The following is an 18,805-nucleotide window of genomic DNA, read 5'->3' on the forward strand; positions in this document are numbered from 1 at the left end:
TAACTCTTGTTTTCACTTGCTCTTATATGACCGTGTGCACATCATGTATTTATGATGTTCATTCTTCTTTTTAGTCTTAGAATAGTTCAGAAAACAGTAACATTCACATTACCACAAACTTGCGTGAAATTACTGGAAATTTTGGTTAAAAAAAGGATTATATTTGGTAAGTATACTTTTAGTTTGATTAACATACCGTCATCAATACTGCGTATCAATTTTCAAGGTATTACCAATTTACATATCAATTTTTGCGTATCAATTTACAAAGTAAATAATATTATCAAAAATTGGCGTGTTTTAATCCACTCGGATACTCTCTTAATTATTTTTTGGATTTTGCAAAGAAGATCACTGGAAATTGCTGTCAGCCGTGGCATTATTAACGGCGGCTTAAAATAGTGGATAATACAGCGTGGATAAAATAGTTGACTCTTCAACAGGTACACCTTTCTATTTAAAGTAGTTAGTAAATGTTGCAAGATGAATGAATCAACAGAAGTCCAGCTACAGATTTTAATGAAATTAAGTGAGATGTCAATAGAGCTTAAAAAACTGGATCCCCTCTGCGAAAAGGTAGAAAAATTATCAATGGAATTTTCGTCAATTTCAGAATCTCTGAATAAGAAAATTTGTGAAGTGGAAAAAAGATCAGAAAATACAGAGGCGGAAGTTCGTGAGCTGAAAACGGAAGTTACAAAGTTTAAAAAGATAATGGATAAGGTGCAACGTGATACTATACAATTTTGACCCAAAGATAAGGGGTTCGAGTCTAAAAGAGGACATTCTTAGGTGCTTAAATGAAATAGTAAGAGATGCCAGGTTTATGCAGACATATATAAAAGATGTTTTTCATTTACCTTCAAAGCAGAAAGTTAGACCAGTCTTAATTAAATTAGCGTGTATGGAATTAAAAAAATCCCTATTTACTTCGGCCGCATTATTCAAAAGGTTTCAGTTGTCAGTGGCCCCAGATTACTCTTCTTTAGATTTGTTGGCTCGCAGTAAATTGATACCAATTTTGGAAGCCGCGCGTACGGAAGGCCATTCAAATGCAAAGCTGAGGGGTGTGAGACTTTTCGTGGGGGATAAGATTTTCGCATACGATAGTAAATTGGATAAAGTGAAAGAAATCTATCAGGAACAACGCAAGGTTATAGCAGTAGAGGAAAGGAGAACCCATGATAATCAGAGTTTAGACTTGAATCGTAATATGCACAGGGGCAATGAAGTGAGGGTCAGTAAGAGTATACTCAGTAAAGAAGGATTAAGATCAGCAAAGCAAAAGACATTATTAGAAGTTCAGTCAGGGAAACTTACGCGGTAGAAGATGGCTAGCCCCTATAATGATGATCCAAATGAACCGGAGATATCTTACTTTCGGGCAAATACGAGTAATGAGATTATTTTACGGGAGAGAAGCGGGTCCGTGAATTCTGTTGCGAGTGGTCAGAGTTTTGGAAGTGCTATTTCTGTAGTTAGTGGAGAAGAGGGGGCCGGGTTGATATTGTAGGTGGGCAGTATCATACCCCTGTTAGCCAAGAACAGGTGGTACATTTAGCTCAGCAGGGTATCAGGCAGGGAAAAAGAAATAGTAAGAACATTAGTCCTTTAGAGCAGGATAAAGGCGGGAAAAGAAATGCTCGAGTAGGGGAAGCAATTCAAGATTACGAATCATATGCGCCTCGCCAGATAGTGAAAGCTCCAGTTTTTTTCTCAGGAGCTTTCTATTTTGGGGGGTGTATTAGCGCCAGGGCACCAGCCAAAATTACCAGATAGGAAATGCAGGGCCATAGTGATTCGTGTATAAGTTTTGTAGTTTGGAATTTGCAAGGTTATAGTAGGGAGAAGTTAGAAAATCTATTGGAGTCGAGTACATCAGCAGGCTGTGAAAGTTGGGATGTTGTTTGTCTTGTGGAGACGAGGAATTCTCTAAATGATTTTTTGTCATGTGAAGATTTTGATCTTTTTGAGTGTAGGAGAAGGGCCTCTGCTAACGGTAGATATTATGGAGGAGTTTCCGCGCTTATAAGGAATGGAGTATTTAATTTATGTCGTCTGAAAAAGTGAGTCTGAAAATCTATTATGGTTGTTATTGTCAGTTAAAAATGTTCACCTTGTTGTGTGTGTTGTATATTTGCCTCCGAGTAGTAGTTCTTACAGTCGTGAAGATACATGGGAATTGATGGGAAATGAAACGCAGAAGTATAAAAGATTGTTCCCTTGCCGTAATTTTGTTTTTTAGTGATTTTAACTTCTTTTAGGAGGTTTTCTAAAGACGGTGGTGGAAATTCTTTGTTCTTGACCCTCCCCAAGTTCATGGAAGTATCGATATCTCTGTCTTGCTCTAGTGTCTCATCAGAGAGACATTTTCTCTGTTGAAGCTCATTCAAAGGCCCATGCGAAAGGGGCTGGACCCCAGTGCCATTTAGTCTCCCCTGTATGTGCATAGGTTGGCCCCGGATGCATTCTGGGACATACCTGATACACTTCCTGTGTCAAAGGCGAAAAAAATGGACAAGTTTTACATGTAAATTCGCTTAAAATGTAGATACCAGTAGCAAGCATAAACTCACATAAAAATAGGCATAAATATGCATCGGTGTAACACAAAGATATATACTTGTGAAAAATACTTAAAAGATATGGACCTATTTTGCATACTAGAATGTTTCACAGCCAATTTTTCTTTTTGTAATTTTTTGGTGATTCATTCTAAGAGAAAATGGTGATTTTTCATTACGTTCAGTGGCAACCCTGGTTGTCGTAGATCACCGAGAAAGAGTTCATATGGACGGGAATGGATAAAACTAGAGCCATTTTTAAGTAACAATATATATTGCACTACATAAAGTGCAATTTTACGCCACTTTGTGCAGCAAAAGAATGAATTCTGCCCCGGGTAATTATATCGATCCAGAGATCGAAGGTTGTTATAAGGTGGCATATTTGAACACAAATCATAATTCTAGTGTCTTTTACAGGTCAAAAAAAAAGATCACACCGCAAGAAAATCTATTTTGAACGAAAATAGTTTGCAAGACTGTTTCGAAAAAAATCATTATGTCAAAATTATGATCGAACCAATTTGGAGGAAAATGAAATGAGGGAGGGTTACCCTCCAATTAATTTCAAGTCTTAGAAAAGCACTAGAACTTTCAATTTTCAATCGAATGAGCCCCCTCCAAAGTTTTACAAACACCTGTTCCATAAACACATGATTTGCTAACAAAGGGGAGCTAGCATAGCTTATAGCCCTTGTCCCGAAAGGATGGGGGAGTTTATCAAAACCGGAACCATGGTTATTTGACACATGGGCCATTTTGAACAAATCTGTCTCAAAGTTTTGATCGGAAGCATTTGGAAAAAAGGAGCGGGGGGCTGGCTGACCTCGGATCCCTGTTGACTCTTTAAAATGCACCTAGAACTTTAAATCTGAAATTGCATGAGTCTTCTCAAAATTCTATACGACCATCCCTTCTATAACAACCTCAGGTGTTGACAGTGGATCCAGTAGGATTTAGATGTTTTACATTTAGAGAGTGGGGCAGAACGCAGAAGCCAGACTTCTGTTTGCAATGATTTATGCTCCTTTGAATCTTGATTTTCATATTCAGTTTTACTCATTTTAAGATTCATTTATTCGTCTATATTAGTACGCTACCTGTTGTATGTTTGTTTATTATGATTTTTTTTTGGTTTCTGTTTGTTTTGGGTTGCATTTATTCTTTAATAGTAAATTCTGGTCGTTTTGAGTTGGAATTATTATATGAATTTATTTATGCTGCTTTTAAGTTTAATATAGCCATTATTTTCTTTAAAGATTTTTTTTAATTAATCTTAATATAAAAGTAATTATCATCAGAAATATTATCTGTTTACTGTAATAAAACGAAAATTATCTGAAAATATCAATACAGACATCACTTATTCAAAATAAACCCGTTTGTAGGTGGCTGATATAGCCTAGACAGATCACTAGCCGGATAAACTTTCAAGAGTTTTTTAAAGAAAGTAGCTGAGCTACGTGAATGAAATTTTCAAAGATTTTCTGAAATTGATCTTTGTACCTTTAGGGACCGAAAGATTTTTCTCTTCTCTTTTGCTGCTTTTATCAGTTTTGCCTGTTTTTGCCACTTAAGAATTCCCCCCAGATCAGTTTGCCATAAAAAGGACTTATGTCATAGCCCCAAAAAACTTTATTTTTTGAAGATCTTATGAGTGAACCTTGTGTTGCATATAAAATGTGATATAACTAAAGCAGAATTTTTCATTAATAATTGAATTCTTTATCAACACCGTCTCAAAGATACCAGTAATAGTATCAAGGATGCATCCAATTGTGCTAGGGGGTTTAACCGCCCCCCTTCCCCCGAAATGTTTGCGTGACTCGTGAAAACGTCAAAAGATAAACAAATTTTGATGCGTTTTTTGAAGGTTTTTGCAAACCACCCCCTCCCTTTCACGAAAAAGTCATTTGTAAACTAGTCTTCATAACATTAAAACTCAAAACAAACATAAATTAATCCGTATACGAAGAGTTGCCTCTTCCTCAATACCTTGCTCTTGACGATAAAGCTGTTAGCACTTTAAAAAAAGCTTCCTATTCTAATTAAACGTTTCCTTCTTAAAAATTGTGACAAATAGTCGAACTTCAGTGTAAAGAGCAAGGTATTGAGGAGGGGACAAGCCTTCATATACAGAATAATTTCTGTTCGTTTTGAGTTTGATGTTGCTCCTTACATTCACTTAAAAAAAAACTTGTTTTTAATTTAATTTCTGCTCTTTTTCCAATAATTCAGGTAAATCTGGTTCAACCCCCATGTAATACCTCCCCCCCACCTCACGATATCTACAACATAAAGTGTACCCCCTTTCAAGTTCTCTTCAGACAGTTCCATCCTCGTTGACAATCCCCTGTGGATTTCTTGTGGATGATTCAGCCTAAAAAATCATTCTCAGCAGACTTTCATTTGAAAAAGACTTTAGGCTCTAATCGGTTTCTCAATCACTCTGAAAATGCCTCCCTTCAAAAGAGGTTTTTTCTGGAAATCCAAACATGCAGAAAATAGCCCCCAGATGAGTCTCTCGGAACATCTCTACGTGCAAAATTGAGTTGGCAAAGATAATGTAAGACAATTAACAGGAGTTTCTTATAGGAATTCTGTCAAATCCCCCCAGTGTTAAATTTTACCTGGAATTTCTTTCCCCCCCCCCAGAAATTTCCCTCCCCAAGAAGACTTTCTCAAGGGAAATCCAACTCAAGCACAAAATCCCCTTCCCGAAAAATGTCTGTATACTTCCCAATAACAAATTCTGTACACAACGGGCAAATCTCATAACTTACAGGCCTCTTTCCACAGACTGCTGGGGCCATTTTACCCCTTAAGATGTATTTTTTTGATTTTTCATTCAACTATATTGAACAAAATGTCTATCTCAAAATTTTGATCTGATAACTTTGGGAAATAAATGGGTGTGGGAATAGGTTTGGAAGCCAGTTGCCCTCCAATCATTTTCGTCACTTAAAAAGGGCACTAGAACTTTTAATTTGCGTTCGAATCTTCTCTCTCGAACTTCTAGGATCATTATTTCAATGCAATCACCCCTGGAGGAGAAAAAACAATAAATACGCATCCGTGATCTGTCTTCTGGCAAAAATAGCAAAATTCCACATTTTCGCATATAGGAGATTGACACTTCTACTGTGGGGTTCTCGGGGCGTGAAGCAAACGGTTTGATCTTCATCTTTGAATTTTAGGGGGTGTTTCTTCCTACTTAAAAAGTCAGGCAAATTTTCTTGGGCTTGTAACTTTTGATAGGTAACACTAAAGTTGATGTAGCCGATATTCAGGCCGGACCCCGGCTTGGCTACGCGATAGGCATGTACATATCGATTCTCAATGTCACTTATCCTGCAACCGCAGACAATGTGAGTCTCATCTTTATGCCTGGGCATCACCATAGGTTCGATACAGCCACCAGGGGGAAAATAAAAATAAAAGTTGTGACCTTTTTAGATCGTTTTAGTGGCCACAAATGTCAATATAATAGTCAATAAAAAACAAACTATGTTGCTGATTTCGAAGACGGGCCCCGGCACTCGGCATGTGGCAAGCTTGATTATTTTGATTCTCGCTGTAAATAGCAACCTACAAATGAGTAAACTTTGTTTGATACTCTTTCCTCGGGAAAATTGAGGGCTCCCAAGGGAACACATAGAATGTTGAAGCATTTTGTCTTCTAACAACACAGTTTCTTGTTTTCCATTCCATTTTTGGCACGCTCTAATACTCGCTTTTTCGCGATTGCTTGTAATTCTCATTGCCGCTTATCTTTTAACTCCATATATCCTTGTTCTTGCAGTGAAATATCTTTTAGCCATATTCCCTTATTCTACACCTTTATTTTTGAGTATTTTTAATTCTTGCTGCCGCTTGTCTTCGAACTTTATGCTTCTTTGTTCTTCACTTTTGTTTTAGACTCGTAGAAATTGTTGCTGACGGAAGTATTCTGACTGTAAAAATTTCTTCTTCATTCTCGTTTGTTATTACTTTAGACAGTTTTTAAATACCCTTTACCTTAGCTGTTCAGATTGGTCTTGTTACATTTGATGGTCTAGGTTGTTCAGTTGTCCTTTAGGCATTATGAAACTACTTAAAACGCCTTTTATAAATAAACTAATTACACCTAATATTTTACACTTAGCTTGTCCGTTTTGTAATGTCGCACGCGTCATAGATATAAAAACGATGCTTTCACTCCTGGGGGGGGGGTTAAACTGATTTAATTTATTCTCTTGAAGTGTCCTATGAAATATGACGTTAACCATAATTTTCATGTCAATCATGTTTCTTGTGTAGTTTTGTCTGTATCATAGACACTGAAAACGATACAACCAAAACTTAGACAAATATGACGTATATATGCTTTTGGAATATAATATCGTCACGTATATTTGTCACAGACATGAATATTTTTTCCAAAATATTCCCTTCTTAGGTAAGTGCCTTCATGGTAAAAATAGTATAGGTGGAAAAAGGATGTAGGCCTAACTCAATCGAGTTCTATAAATGATTGACACAGTCTAACAACTATGAACAGTTAATGGTTCTTCGCCATAAAAAGGAACCGTTTTCCAAGCACATTTTTGTTCTTGTTGCCTTTTTACGCCTGGAAAATTATTGCATTGTTCAATTATTTCATTGTTTTCAAAAGTTCTTTTTGGGAACCGTTACTCAATCTTTTTCTTCGGGTCAGAATTAAAAGAGAAAAATCATTTCAAATCTCACAATGCACAGGATCAAGTCGTACTCTTTTATTATTAGCATAAGTGTCTCTTTGTTTCTCATCGACCAAACTGTATGCAACGGCCTAGTCCCAAAAATAATGGAACTAAACAAGAATTCTATGTTTCCAAGTAAGTCTTCAATCATACCTTTTTTTTAATTCCCCTTGGTTTACACAGCTGCGTTTTCGCCTACATGCCTGCTAAGGCACGTTAAAACTGTTAAAAACTGTTTCCGTGCGACGAAATTAACCTAAAACTAAATTTATATCGAAATATAAATTTTTGAACGTTTTAGTATTGAACAAGTTATGTTCAATACTAAAACGTTTAATACGTAATATAAACCATAATCTTTGTTACACTTTGATTTTTATAATTTTTCAAGAGTAGTTTATTAAACATAGTGCAGCTGAGGGTGGAGAAGGTGAGATTTTATTTAAAAAAAGAAAAATCTAAAAAAAGGAAGAAGATAAAACTTTATTCGATCACTATTAGGATAGGAAAAATTTGGACTTGAGAATATAAAAAGAATTGTTCTGAATCTCTGTATTGTGATCATTGCATTCTGTAATTTTACTCACTGTCGAATTCTACAAATCTATGACCTAACTTTTCTCGTAGAGCATGGAGCTAGCAGAATAGCTAAGCGTGCCTATCAATAAAACTTTTATAAGATATAAAAAAGATAATATAAGATATTTTTAAAGTTTTTATATAAATTTTATAAGATATGTAAGAAATTTTATTTACTTGAGATTCGTCAACTATTCTAAGCTGGCCAACCACAGACCATTTCATGTACTTAAGCTTCGTAATGTGTTCTTATGTAGAGATACCCAAGGCCCATAACTTCCTTCAATTCAACGCCCTTGCCGTTATTTTTTGTTTGTATTTGAACGGGGGTAATATCCTATATAATGTGAACTTTACGGAGCAATTGCTAAATCCGCTATACATGAGTAATTTTGTGTGAACAATCAAGCACATTATTGTGAACCTAATAGATTCAATGCGGCTCATTGAATTCTTATTTATTATTGAATTCTTGCGGCCCAAAGAAGTGCGGCCCGTAGGAATGATTCAATGCGGCTCATTGAATTCTTATTTATTATTTAATTTTTGCAGCCCAAAGAATTCAATAGACGGAGAGGTTCTTGAAGGATGGATTAAAGAGTTTGCAGCAGAAATTTGTTTAATATTTGTAGAACCCCAGCTTTCAAAGGAGAAATTTCTTCTATATCAATGCTCATTTTCGATGCTCTATTTATTCAGGCTTTTTTTAATAAACAGAAGGCTTAAATAAAAAAAAAAAAGCTAAATTTTTTTAATAGTGATAAGAGGAAAGGTATATTGCGCATGTAGTTAATCTGACTTGAATTAAAGCTAAAAACAAACTTTAGCTAGTAAACCTTCTGTCGTTTGTCCCTTTTTTCTCGGGGGGGGGGAGAAAAAGACAAAAATAGTGAAATGTAGAAGAATAGAGAAAATGCGGGATGATTTGCAATATTTTTTAGATATTGAAGGGAAATATGAGATAGAGCTCGAAGGAATACCTAACTAGATGCCTAAATGATATGAGATGTTTATTGCACGTGCTTTGTAACAACGTGAACGTGCTTTAACACGTGCACGTGCTTTTAAACAAAACCTTCATTTGCAACCTCCAGTCGTTGGTGAATAAGACGATAACAACAAATCAAATGCAGATAATGAAACACAATCCAATACAGAATAAATGGAGAGGAAAATTAGGCATTTTCGCATGATTTTCTTTATTCTTCTCCACAGTTGACATATTTTACATTTTCAAAAAATCCCTGTCCCCCCTCCACAAAACTAATTCCTGCTCAAGTACTCAAAGAGGGTAAAAAAACAGATAAGATTGATAGTTTTAAAAGTTTGTTTGATTTTCTTTGATGTGAATTAATTTTTGACAGAAAATTTAATAAATTTTTTTAAACGGTTTTATTATTTTCCAGAATAATTTAACCAGAAATATTAGATAATATTTCAAAACTAATATTAGATGACAGCTTTTACCATTTTGTAGAATCTGGACCAAGTTTATACATCAAGACAAACAAGTGCACGTAACGCAACTTGATATGGGTTCAGATTTTATCTCATCCAACAAATTGTTTCTCAAATGTACTGCAACATAGTTTTGAAAGTAATTTCATCACAGACTCAAACACCAGAATGTATCACCTAAGAGCTTGGCTTTAGGTGAGTTTTCGCAATTAAAGGTAATAAGAAGGACCATCTGACCAGTTCTTACCTTCAGCCAGATTTGCGTTCCTTTGTTGGAGCGATCTTTCGTCGACTTCACTGACTTGGTGTTGCGGAAGCAACGCTTTGCTTTTTTTCGTAGTCGGTTGAAAGCAATAGTCATCAATCCCTAGAAATTTTGGTACTTGCATGATTTAGCCCCTACCTAATATTCTTCTAATATGTTTCTATGGCACTCAATCAGATGTATCTAACCGCACTGATGTACCAACAGTCCTAATCAGATATACCTAAGTGCGATAGAAATACAATTTCAAAACAAGTTTGGGCTATATGTTTGCACATTAAGGAGGGGGGAAGTAAAGTATAGCAGGCCTGCATGCCTAATGCGTTAGGTACAACTATTCTGCATATTATGAAGTAAGAATTATTTTTAACTTTGTACTGTCCAAATACTTTGCCCACAACCCGCCCTCCCATCCTCTAATGTGCAAATTTATAGCCCAAACTATATATTTTCCATCTGTTCTGTCACTTATCTTTGCCTTGTTTCGCGGTTTTCTGAAAGAAACTAACGAAAAAAACCGGTTATATAATGTGTCAGTGAATGAACAACTTGAGCGGTAGGGGCTACATCACACAAGTACCAAAAGTTTATATTCGATGTCGCGAGAACTTTCCTTTTTGATACGCTCCTTGAGAACACTCTCACAATGCACGTCTTTTTCTGAGATTAAATAAAAAAAACAAGTATTTTTAACTGAAAGTAAGGAGCAACATTAAAACTTAAAACGAAAAAAAATTACCTTGTATATGAAAGGGGCTGTTCCCTCTTCAACGCCCTGCTTTTTACGCTAAAGTTTTTACTGTTCTAAGAATTAGAACTGAGAGAAAGAGTCAAACTTTAGCGCAAAGAGCAGGGCGTTGAAGAGGGAACAGTCCCTCTTTTGCCGTAGCAAAAAAAACAGCAAGTTTGCAGTCTCCGGTATTCGTCGTCATTACCTCTAGGATTCGAATTGGCCGGAGGGGATAGCCCGCAAATTTGGCAAGCAATATTTCACCGATTTTAATGTTCGCAGGATTCATGCCTAGTAAATGAAAGATTATAAAGTGAGAGAAACTTATCTTTCCGTGAGGGCCGAGCCTCACTAATGTATCCAAGTGAAAAATCAGTCCAAAATGTGCGAGGTCGGCCCAACTGCTAATCCTTCTCTACACTAAAAAGTGTAATTAACGCACAGGCAAATTATATCCAATTTTCTCTACTGACCACACTTGGTTATCGTATGAAATTTCCTCAATTCAAAACGCCAAAAATCTGATTGTGTGATAAATTCAAGTATCAGATTGCACAATTTCTGTAGTGACTGAACTAATTCATTGCTAAGGAATCAAGTTCAAACAATTCAAAAGTTCAAACAGGTATAATCCCTTTGAGAGCTAGTTCAATACTGCAGCATATCAGTAAACTGCAGGCATCTTCTTTGAATTAAATTCATTTTTTCGGTAATCTCGGTTATAACGTTTTTTCTGATATTATGAGAAGTAGAAACATTCCGATCGAAATAAAGATTTTTAATTTTATGAATGGCTTAAGAATACTAAGTGGAAACTTTAAGGACAAGATGAGGGGGATGTACAACTGACGAAAAGGCAATATGCGCATACTTCCTTATATGAAATTACTCCGTATATGAAAGGGGCTTTTCCTCTTCAACGCCCCGCTCTTTACGCTAAAGTTTGACTCTTTCTCTTAACTCTACCTCTTAAAACAGTAAAAACCTTTAGCGTAAAGAGCGGGGCGTTGAAGAGGAAAAGCCCCTTTCATATATGGAGTAATTTCATGTAAGGAAGTGTGCGCATATTGCCTTTTCGTCAGTTGTACATCCCCCTCATCATGCCCTGAATGTTTCCACTTAATATTCTTAAGCCATTCATAGAATTAAAAATCTTTATTTCGATCTGAATGTTTCTATTTCTCATAATATCAGAAAAAACGTTATAACCGAGATTACCGAAAGAAAAATAAATTTAATTTAAAGAAGATGCCTGCAGTGTACTGATATGCTGCAGTATTGAACTAGCTCTCAAAGGGGATATACTTGATATACTTGAATATATCACACGATCAGATTTTTGGCGTTTTGAATTGAGAAAATTAGATACGATAGCCAAGTGTGTAGTGTAGAGAAAATTGGATATGATTTTCCTGCACATTAAATACATTTTTTAGTGTAGAGAAGGATTAGCAGTTGAGCCGACCTCGCACATTTTGGACTGTTTTTCACTTGGATACATTAGTGAGGCTCGGCCCTCACGGAAAGATAAGTTTCTTTCACTTTAAAATGTTTTATTTACTAGGCATGAATCCTGCGAACATTAAAGTCGGTGATTTATTCTTAGCCAAATTTGCGGGCCATCCCCTCTGGCCAATTCGAATCCTAGAGGCAATGACGACAAATACCGGAGACTGCAAATTTGCTGTTTGTTACTACGGCAAAAAAGGGGGCTGTTCCCTCTTCAACGCCCTGCTCTTTGCGCTAAAGTTTGACCCTTTCTCTCAACTCTAATTTTCAAAACAGTAAAAACTTTAGAGTAAAGAGTAGGTCGTTGAAGATGGAACAGCCCCTTTCATATAAGGATTAATTTCTGTTCGTTTTAAGTTTTAATGTTGCTCCTTACTTTCGATTAAAAAAACTTATTTTTTTATTTAATTTCTGAACGTTTTTTAGTTAATCCATGTTTTGATTTCGGCTTTCCGCAGATGAATAATTAAAGCGGAATTTGCATATTTATTTATTTGGCTAAATGGCTTTCCCATAGTTTTGATCAAATGATTTTGAAAAAAAGGAGGGGGAGAAGGCCCAGTTGCCCTCAAAGGTTTTTGGGTACTTAAAAAGTCAACTAGAACTTTTAGTTTTTTACGAACGTTTTCATTAGTAAAAGATATATGTAACTTACGAATTAGCTTACGTAACAAACTTCTATATTCGTACGTTTATATTATGTATATGAGAGGGTTCGCCCACTCGTCAATACCTCGCTCTTTACACTAAAGCTTAAATTTTGTCCCCTGAATTACAAAGGCCGTATAATAAATAGTTGGAATTACTAAAAATACTTTAGCGTAAAGACTGAGGTATTAGGTGGAGGTGAACCCTTTACATGCGTAATATTTTATGTTCATTTTAATTTTTAATGCTACTCCTTACTTTCAGTTGAAAAACTTTGCATATTTATTTTTTCATTGTTTTTTTAAATAATTCTAGAAAATGATGCGCCTCCTTTATGGAAATCTTTTTCCCCCATGACAAATTCATCCATGGAAAGTATCCCCCATATAACCCCCTCTTCACAACCCCCCTCCCAACCAAAAAATCCCCCCTGAACACGTCTGTACAATCCCCAAAAACCATTACTATATGCAAACACTGGTCAAAATTTGTAACTTGCAGCCCCTCCAAAGGGGACAGTGGGGGAGTAAGTCGTCCTAAAAGACATAGTTATAAGGTTTTTCGACTATGCTGAACAAAATGGCTATCTCAGAATTTTGATCCGACGACTTTGGGAAAAAATGAGCGGGTATAGGTGCCCTAAGACTTTTTGGTCACTTAAAAGGGCCACTAGAACTTTTCATTTCCGTTCGAATGAGCCCTGTCGCAAAATTCTAGGACCACTGGGTCGATACGATCACCCCTAGGAAAAAGAAAAGAAAACAAAAAAACAAAAAAAACAAATAAACACGCATCCGTGATTTGTCTTCTGGCAAAAAATACAAAATTCCACATTTTTGTAGATAGGAGCTTGGAACTTGTACATTAGGGTTCTCTGATACATTGAATCTGCTGGTGTGATTTTCGTTAAGATTTTATGACTTTTAGGGGGTGTTTCCCCCTATTTTCTAAAATAGGGCAAATTTTCTTAGGCTCGTAACTTCTGATGGGTAGAACTAAACTTGATGAAACTTATATATTTGAAATCAGCATTAAAATGCGATTCTTTTGATGTAACTATTGGTATCAAAATCAAATATCAAATCCGTATCAAATCCGTTTTTTAGAGTTTTGGTTACTATTGAGCCGGGTCGCTGCTTACTACAGCAGCGATCAACTGGGATCAACTGTTTGATCCGAGTTCAAAGACGGTACGACATATCTACCTTTGCAATACAAACTGTAGTGAAGCCACTAGTTACACAACGTTATATCTTGACGTGTTTTCTTTAATACGGCTTAAATAAAACTATGTGCTAAATCTACAAATTACAAAGCAGTATTTCTAAAATATGTACTTATTGTTTTTCGCTTTAGAATATTCATTCCACAATCCTAAATTTGTTTAAAAAAATTTAAAATTTATTTAAAAAATCCTTTACGATTGAAATTCATCTAAATTGTATTATATTTTATTTATTGGAGGACATCCAAGAATGGGAAAATCCCACTTTTATAAAAGAAATTTGGTAATTGATATATATAAAAATAAGTTGTATGTTTGTTTGTTTGTACCCATATAATGTCATTATAAGTATATAAGGCTTTGTGTATGACGTCATTATAAGCATATAAGGGGGCGATTCAAACAGAAATTTTCCTATAAATCCTGCAATGGCCGAAGAAACCGCCGAGGAAGCTGCTCAAAGAGTTAATATCTAAAGGCTTGCGGCTAAAAATGAAAGTAACAAAAGAAAACGTTCGAGGAATCACAAGAACAACGAGAAAACAGGCTTGCGGCTCAAAGAGAAATTACCAAAGAAAATTGTACCGGGAAATCACAAGAGCAACGTGAAAACAGGCTTGCGGCTCAAAGAGAAACTACCGAAAAAAATCATGCCGAGGAATCAATACACCGGGGAAGTTGTATGTTTGTTTGTTTGTACGCATATGACGTCATTATAAGTATATAAGGTTTTGTATATGACGTCATTATAAGTATATAAAGGGGCAATTCAAAGAGAAATTTCATTATAAATCCTACAATGACGGAAGAAACAGCCGAGGAAGCTGCTTAAAAAGTTAATTCAAAAAGAAATTTTAGTGTAAATCCTACAAAGGCAGAAGAAATAACCTAGGAAGAGGCCCAAAGAGACAATGCCAAAAGGCTGGCGGCTAAAAGAAAGTAACAAAAGAAAGCGTGCCGGAGATCACAAGAACAACATGAAAACAGGCTTGCAGCTCAAAGAGAAATTACCAAAAAAATCGTGCCGAGGAATCACAAGAACAACATGAAAATAGGCTTGCGGCTCAAAGAGATAATGCCAAAAGAAAGCATTCCAAGGAATCACAAGAAAAACGTGAAAACAGGATTGCGGCTCAAAGAGATAATGCCAAAAGAAAACGTGCCGAGGATTCACAAGAGCAACGTGAAAATTATCCCCTGGCATTCAGGTACAGCCCAGTCGATAATTATAGCTTGAGTAGATGTGTTCAAATCGGGACTATGTCTAAAATTTGTCCTTATTGCAAGGCCTCGAAATTTAATGGTGAAACAATGGGAATGTGTTGCACCTCAGGAAAAGTTAAACTTCCTAAACTGTCTGCACCACCAGAACCATTGAAGACTTTATGACGTTACAGACTGGGAAACTGGGACACAAATGACAACCGGGACACAGGGAATATAAATGACGACCGGGACACTCAAAGAGAAATTACAGACCGGGACACCGGGACACAAATGACGACCGGGACACCGGGAATATAAATGACGACCGGGACACTCAAAGAGAAATTACAAACCGGGACACCGGGACACAAATGACGACTGGGACACCGGGACACAGGAACACAACTACAATGGGGACGCCAGGGGGAACAGGGGGGATATGTAAATGACGATAGGGACATAGGGAATATTCGATTAGCAATCACCATCAACATAGCTCATGGGCAATCATTAGAAAAATGCGGTATAGATCTGAATACGGATTGTTTTTCGCATGGACAATTATATGTTGCATGTTCAAGAGTCGATAAATCTGACAATCTATTTATATGCACAGACAATGAGACAGCGAAGAATGTAGTATATTCGCAAGTTTTACATATTTAAAAACTTATATACATACATATATATATATATATATATATATATATATATGTAGTATATATATATATATATATATGTAGTATATACTATATATATATATATATATATATATATATATATATATATAAAAATAAGTTGTCTGTCTGTGGATCTGTGGATCAGGTAACGTCATGTTTCTGTGTCGGCTGACGTCATGAAATTAGTTGTCGTCATTTTTGCTTTGACGATGCTTAGTATATTGTAAAACACATTAATTTGGTTAATAATATACCATTTAAAACACCAAAATGAACATGCTGGAGTAGTCACTCGGTGAGAGAGGGTGTCAGAACGGAGAATGAAGGTCCCAGATTCAAATCCTGGTTAGGCTAAAAAAGGTAAAAAACTAAAAACTAAAAAAAACTGAAAAAACTAAAAAAAGGCAAAAACTACAAAAAAAACTAAAAACTAATAAAAAAATAAAAAAGCTAAAAAACTAAAAAAACTAAAAAACTAAAAAAACTAAAAACTAAAAAAAAACTTAAAAAAAAGGAAAAAACTGAAAAATAGAAGAGAAAAAGAAAACTAATAAAATTAAGAATAAAAATAAAAAAAAATAAAAAAGATAAAAACTAAAAAAAAAGTAAAAAGAAAAAACGAAAAAAAAACTAAAAAAGCTAAAAAAAAAAAGGTAAAAACCAATAAAAAACTAAAAAGGAAAAAAGGAAAAAAAACTAAAAAAAATTTTCATCTAAAAAACTAAAAAAAAAACTAAAAAAGGTAAAAACTAAAAGAACTAAAAAAGAAAAAAAAACTAAAAAAAAGAAAAAAACTGAAAAATAAAGGAGAAAAAGAAAACTAAAAAAATATAAATAAAAATAAAAAAATAAAAAGATAAAAACTTCAAAAAAAACTAAAAAGAAAAAAACTAAAAAACCTAAAAAAAGGTCAAAACCAATAAAAAAAAACTAAAAGGGGAACACTGGGACACAAATGACGACCGGGATACTGGGAATATAAATGACTACCGGGACACAGGGAATGTTCAATTAGCAATCACCATCAACAAAGCTCAAGGGCAATCATTAAAATCATGAGGTATAGATCTGAATATGGATTGTTTTTCCCATGGACAATTATATGTTGCATGTTCAAGAGTCGGTAAACCTGAAAATCTAAATAAATGACGACACTCAAAGAGAAAGCGACCGGGACAAAAGGAATGTTCGATTAGCAATCAACAAAGCACCGGGACACAGGGAGTATAAATGACGACGACCGGGACACAGGGACATAACTACAAAGGGGACGCCGGGGTGCACAGGGGGATATATAAATGACGATGGCGACTCAGGGAATGGTCGATTAGCAATCACCATCAACAAAGCTCAAGGGCAATCATTAGAATCATGAGGTATAGATCTGAATACGGATTGTTTTCCCATGGACCATTATATGTTGCATGTTCAAGAGTCGGTAAACCTGAAAATCTATTTATATGCAGAGACAATGGGACAGCAAAGAATGTTGTATATTCGCAAGTTTTACGTAGTTAAAAACACACATATATATATATATATATATATATATATATATATATATATATATATATATATATATATATATATATATATATATATATATATATATATATATATATATATATATATATATATATATTATATATATATATATATATCTATCTATCTATCTATATTCACAGGTGGGACATAGGGACACAAATACAATGGCGCGTAACGACTTACGCGCGCGGGGGGGCTTGGGGGGGGGGGGGGGCTGGGGGGGGGGGGGGGGTTGCGAAGCGCCCCCGCCAACTAGGTGTTGGGGTGGCGCGAAGCGCCACCCCAACAGCTAGTATATATATATAAGTTGTCTGTGCGTCTGTGCGTCGAGTGACGTCATGTTTGTGTTTTCGGCTGACGTCATGTTTGTCGACAGACGAAATTACAGACCGGGACATCGGGACACAAATGACGACCGGGACAACGGGACATCTATATCTATCTATATATCTATATATATATATATATATATATATATATATATATATATATATATATATATATATATATATATATATATATATATATATATATATATATATATATATATATATATATATATATATATATATATATATATATCTATATATATAAAAATAAGTTGTCTGTCTGTGGATGTGTCAGGTGACGTCACCTGAAAAAACTGGATCAGGTGACGTCAAAACTGAAAAAACTAAAAAAAGGCAAAAACTACAAAAAAAACTAAAAACTAATAAAAAAAATAAAAAAGCTAAAAACCTAAAAAAACTAAAAAAAGGCAAAAACTACAAAAAAAACTAAAAACTAATAAAAAAGCTAAAAAACTAAAAAAACTAAAAAAAGGCAAAAACTACAAAAAACTAAAAACTAATAAAAAAAATAAAAAAGCTAAAAAACTAAAAAAAGGTAAAAAACTAAAAAAAGGTAAAAAACTAAAAAAACTAAAAACTAAAAAAAACTAAAAAAAAAGGAAAAAACTGAAAAATAAGCTAAAATAAAGGTAAAAACCAATAAAAAACTAAAAAAAAAACTGAAAAAACTAAAAAAAGGCAAAAACTACAAAAAAAAACTAAAAACTAATAAAAAAAGTAAAAAAGCTAAAAAACTAAAAAAACTAAAAAAAACTAAAAAAAGGTAAAAAACTAAAAAAAATAAAAAAAAGGCAAAAACTACAAAAAAAAACTGAAAACTAATAAAAAAAATAAAAAAGCTAAAAAACTAAAAAAACTAAAAAAAGGTAAAAAACTAAAAAAACTAAAAACTAAAAAAAAACTAAAAAAAGGAAAAAACTGAAAAATAAGCTAAAATAAAGGTAAAAACCAATAAAAAACTAAAAAAAAACTGAAAAAACTAAAAAAAGGCAAAAACTACAAAAAAACTAAAAACTAATAAAAAAAGTAAAAAAGCTAATAAACTAAATGACGACACTCAAAGAGAAAGCGACCAGGACAAAAGGAATGTTCGATTAGCAATCAACAAAGCACCGGGACACAGGGAGTATAAATGACGACCAGGACATAAGTAAAAAAAAAAATTAACAAAACTAAAAAGAAGGTAAAAACTACAAAAAAACTAAAAAGAAAAAAAAACTAAAAACTAATAAAAAAACTAAAAAATCTAAAAATCTAAATAAACTAAAAAAGAAAAAAAAAGGAAAAAAATAAAGGAGAAAAACAAAACTAAAAAACGAATGTAT

At 34.4% G+C, this 18,805-nt stretch overlaps 1 protein-coding gene across 2 annotated transcripts in view; it reads left to right on the forward strand.

Annotated features, from left to right (window-relative positions):
• Nucleotides 1-341: 341 nt before the first annotated feature.
• Nucleotides 342-18,805, forward strand: part of LOC136030076 (uncharacterized) — a 44,248-nt gene continuing 25,784 nt past the window's right edge. Inside the window, exons 1-2 of one of the 2 annotated variants that reach the window (XM_065708722.1) lie at nt 342-442; nt 7,255-7,420. In XM_065708722.1, coding sequence (XP_065564794.1) covers nt 7,294-7,420 — 127 coding nt within the window. In that variant the 5' untranslated portion in view covers nt 342-442; nt 7,255-7,293. The remainder of the gene's footprint in view (nt 443-7,254; nt 7,421-18,805) is intronic. The other variant, XM_065708723.1, reaches the window with a different exon arrangement.

This window comes from Artemia franciscana, chromosome 8 (genome assembly GCF_032884065.1).
Source record: "Artemia franciscana chromosome 8, ASM3288406v1, whole genome shotgun sequence".
NCBI lineage: Eukaryota > Metazoa > Arthropoda > Branchiopoda > Anostraca > Artemiidae > Artemia > Artemia franciscana.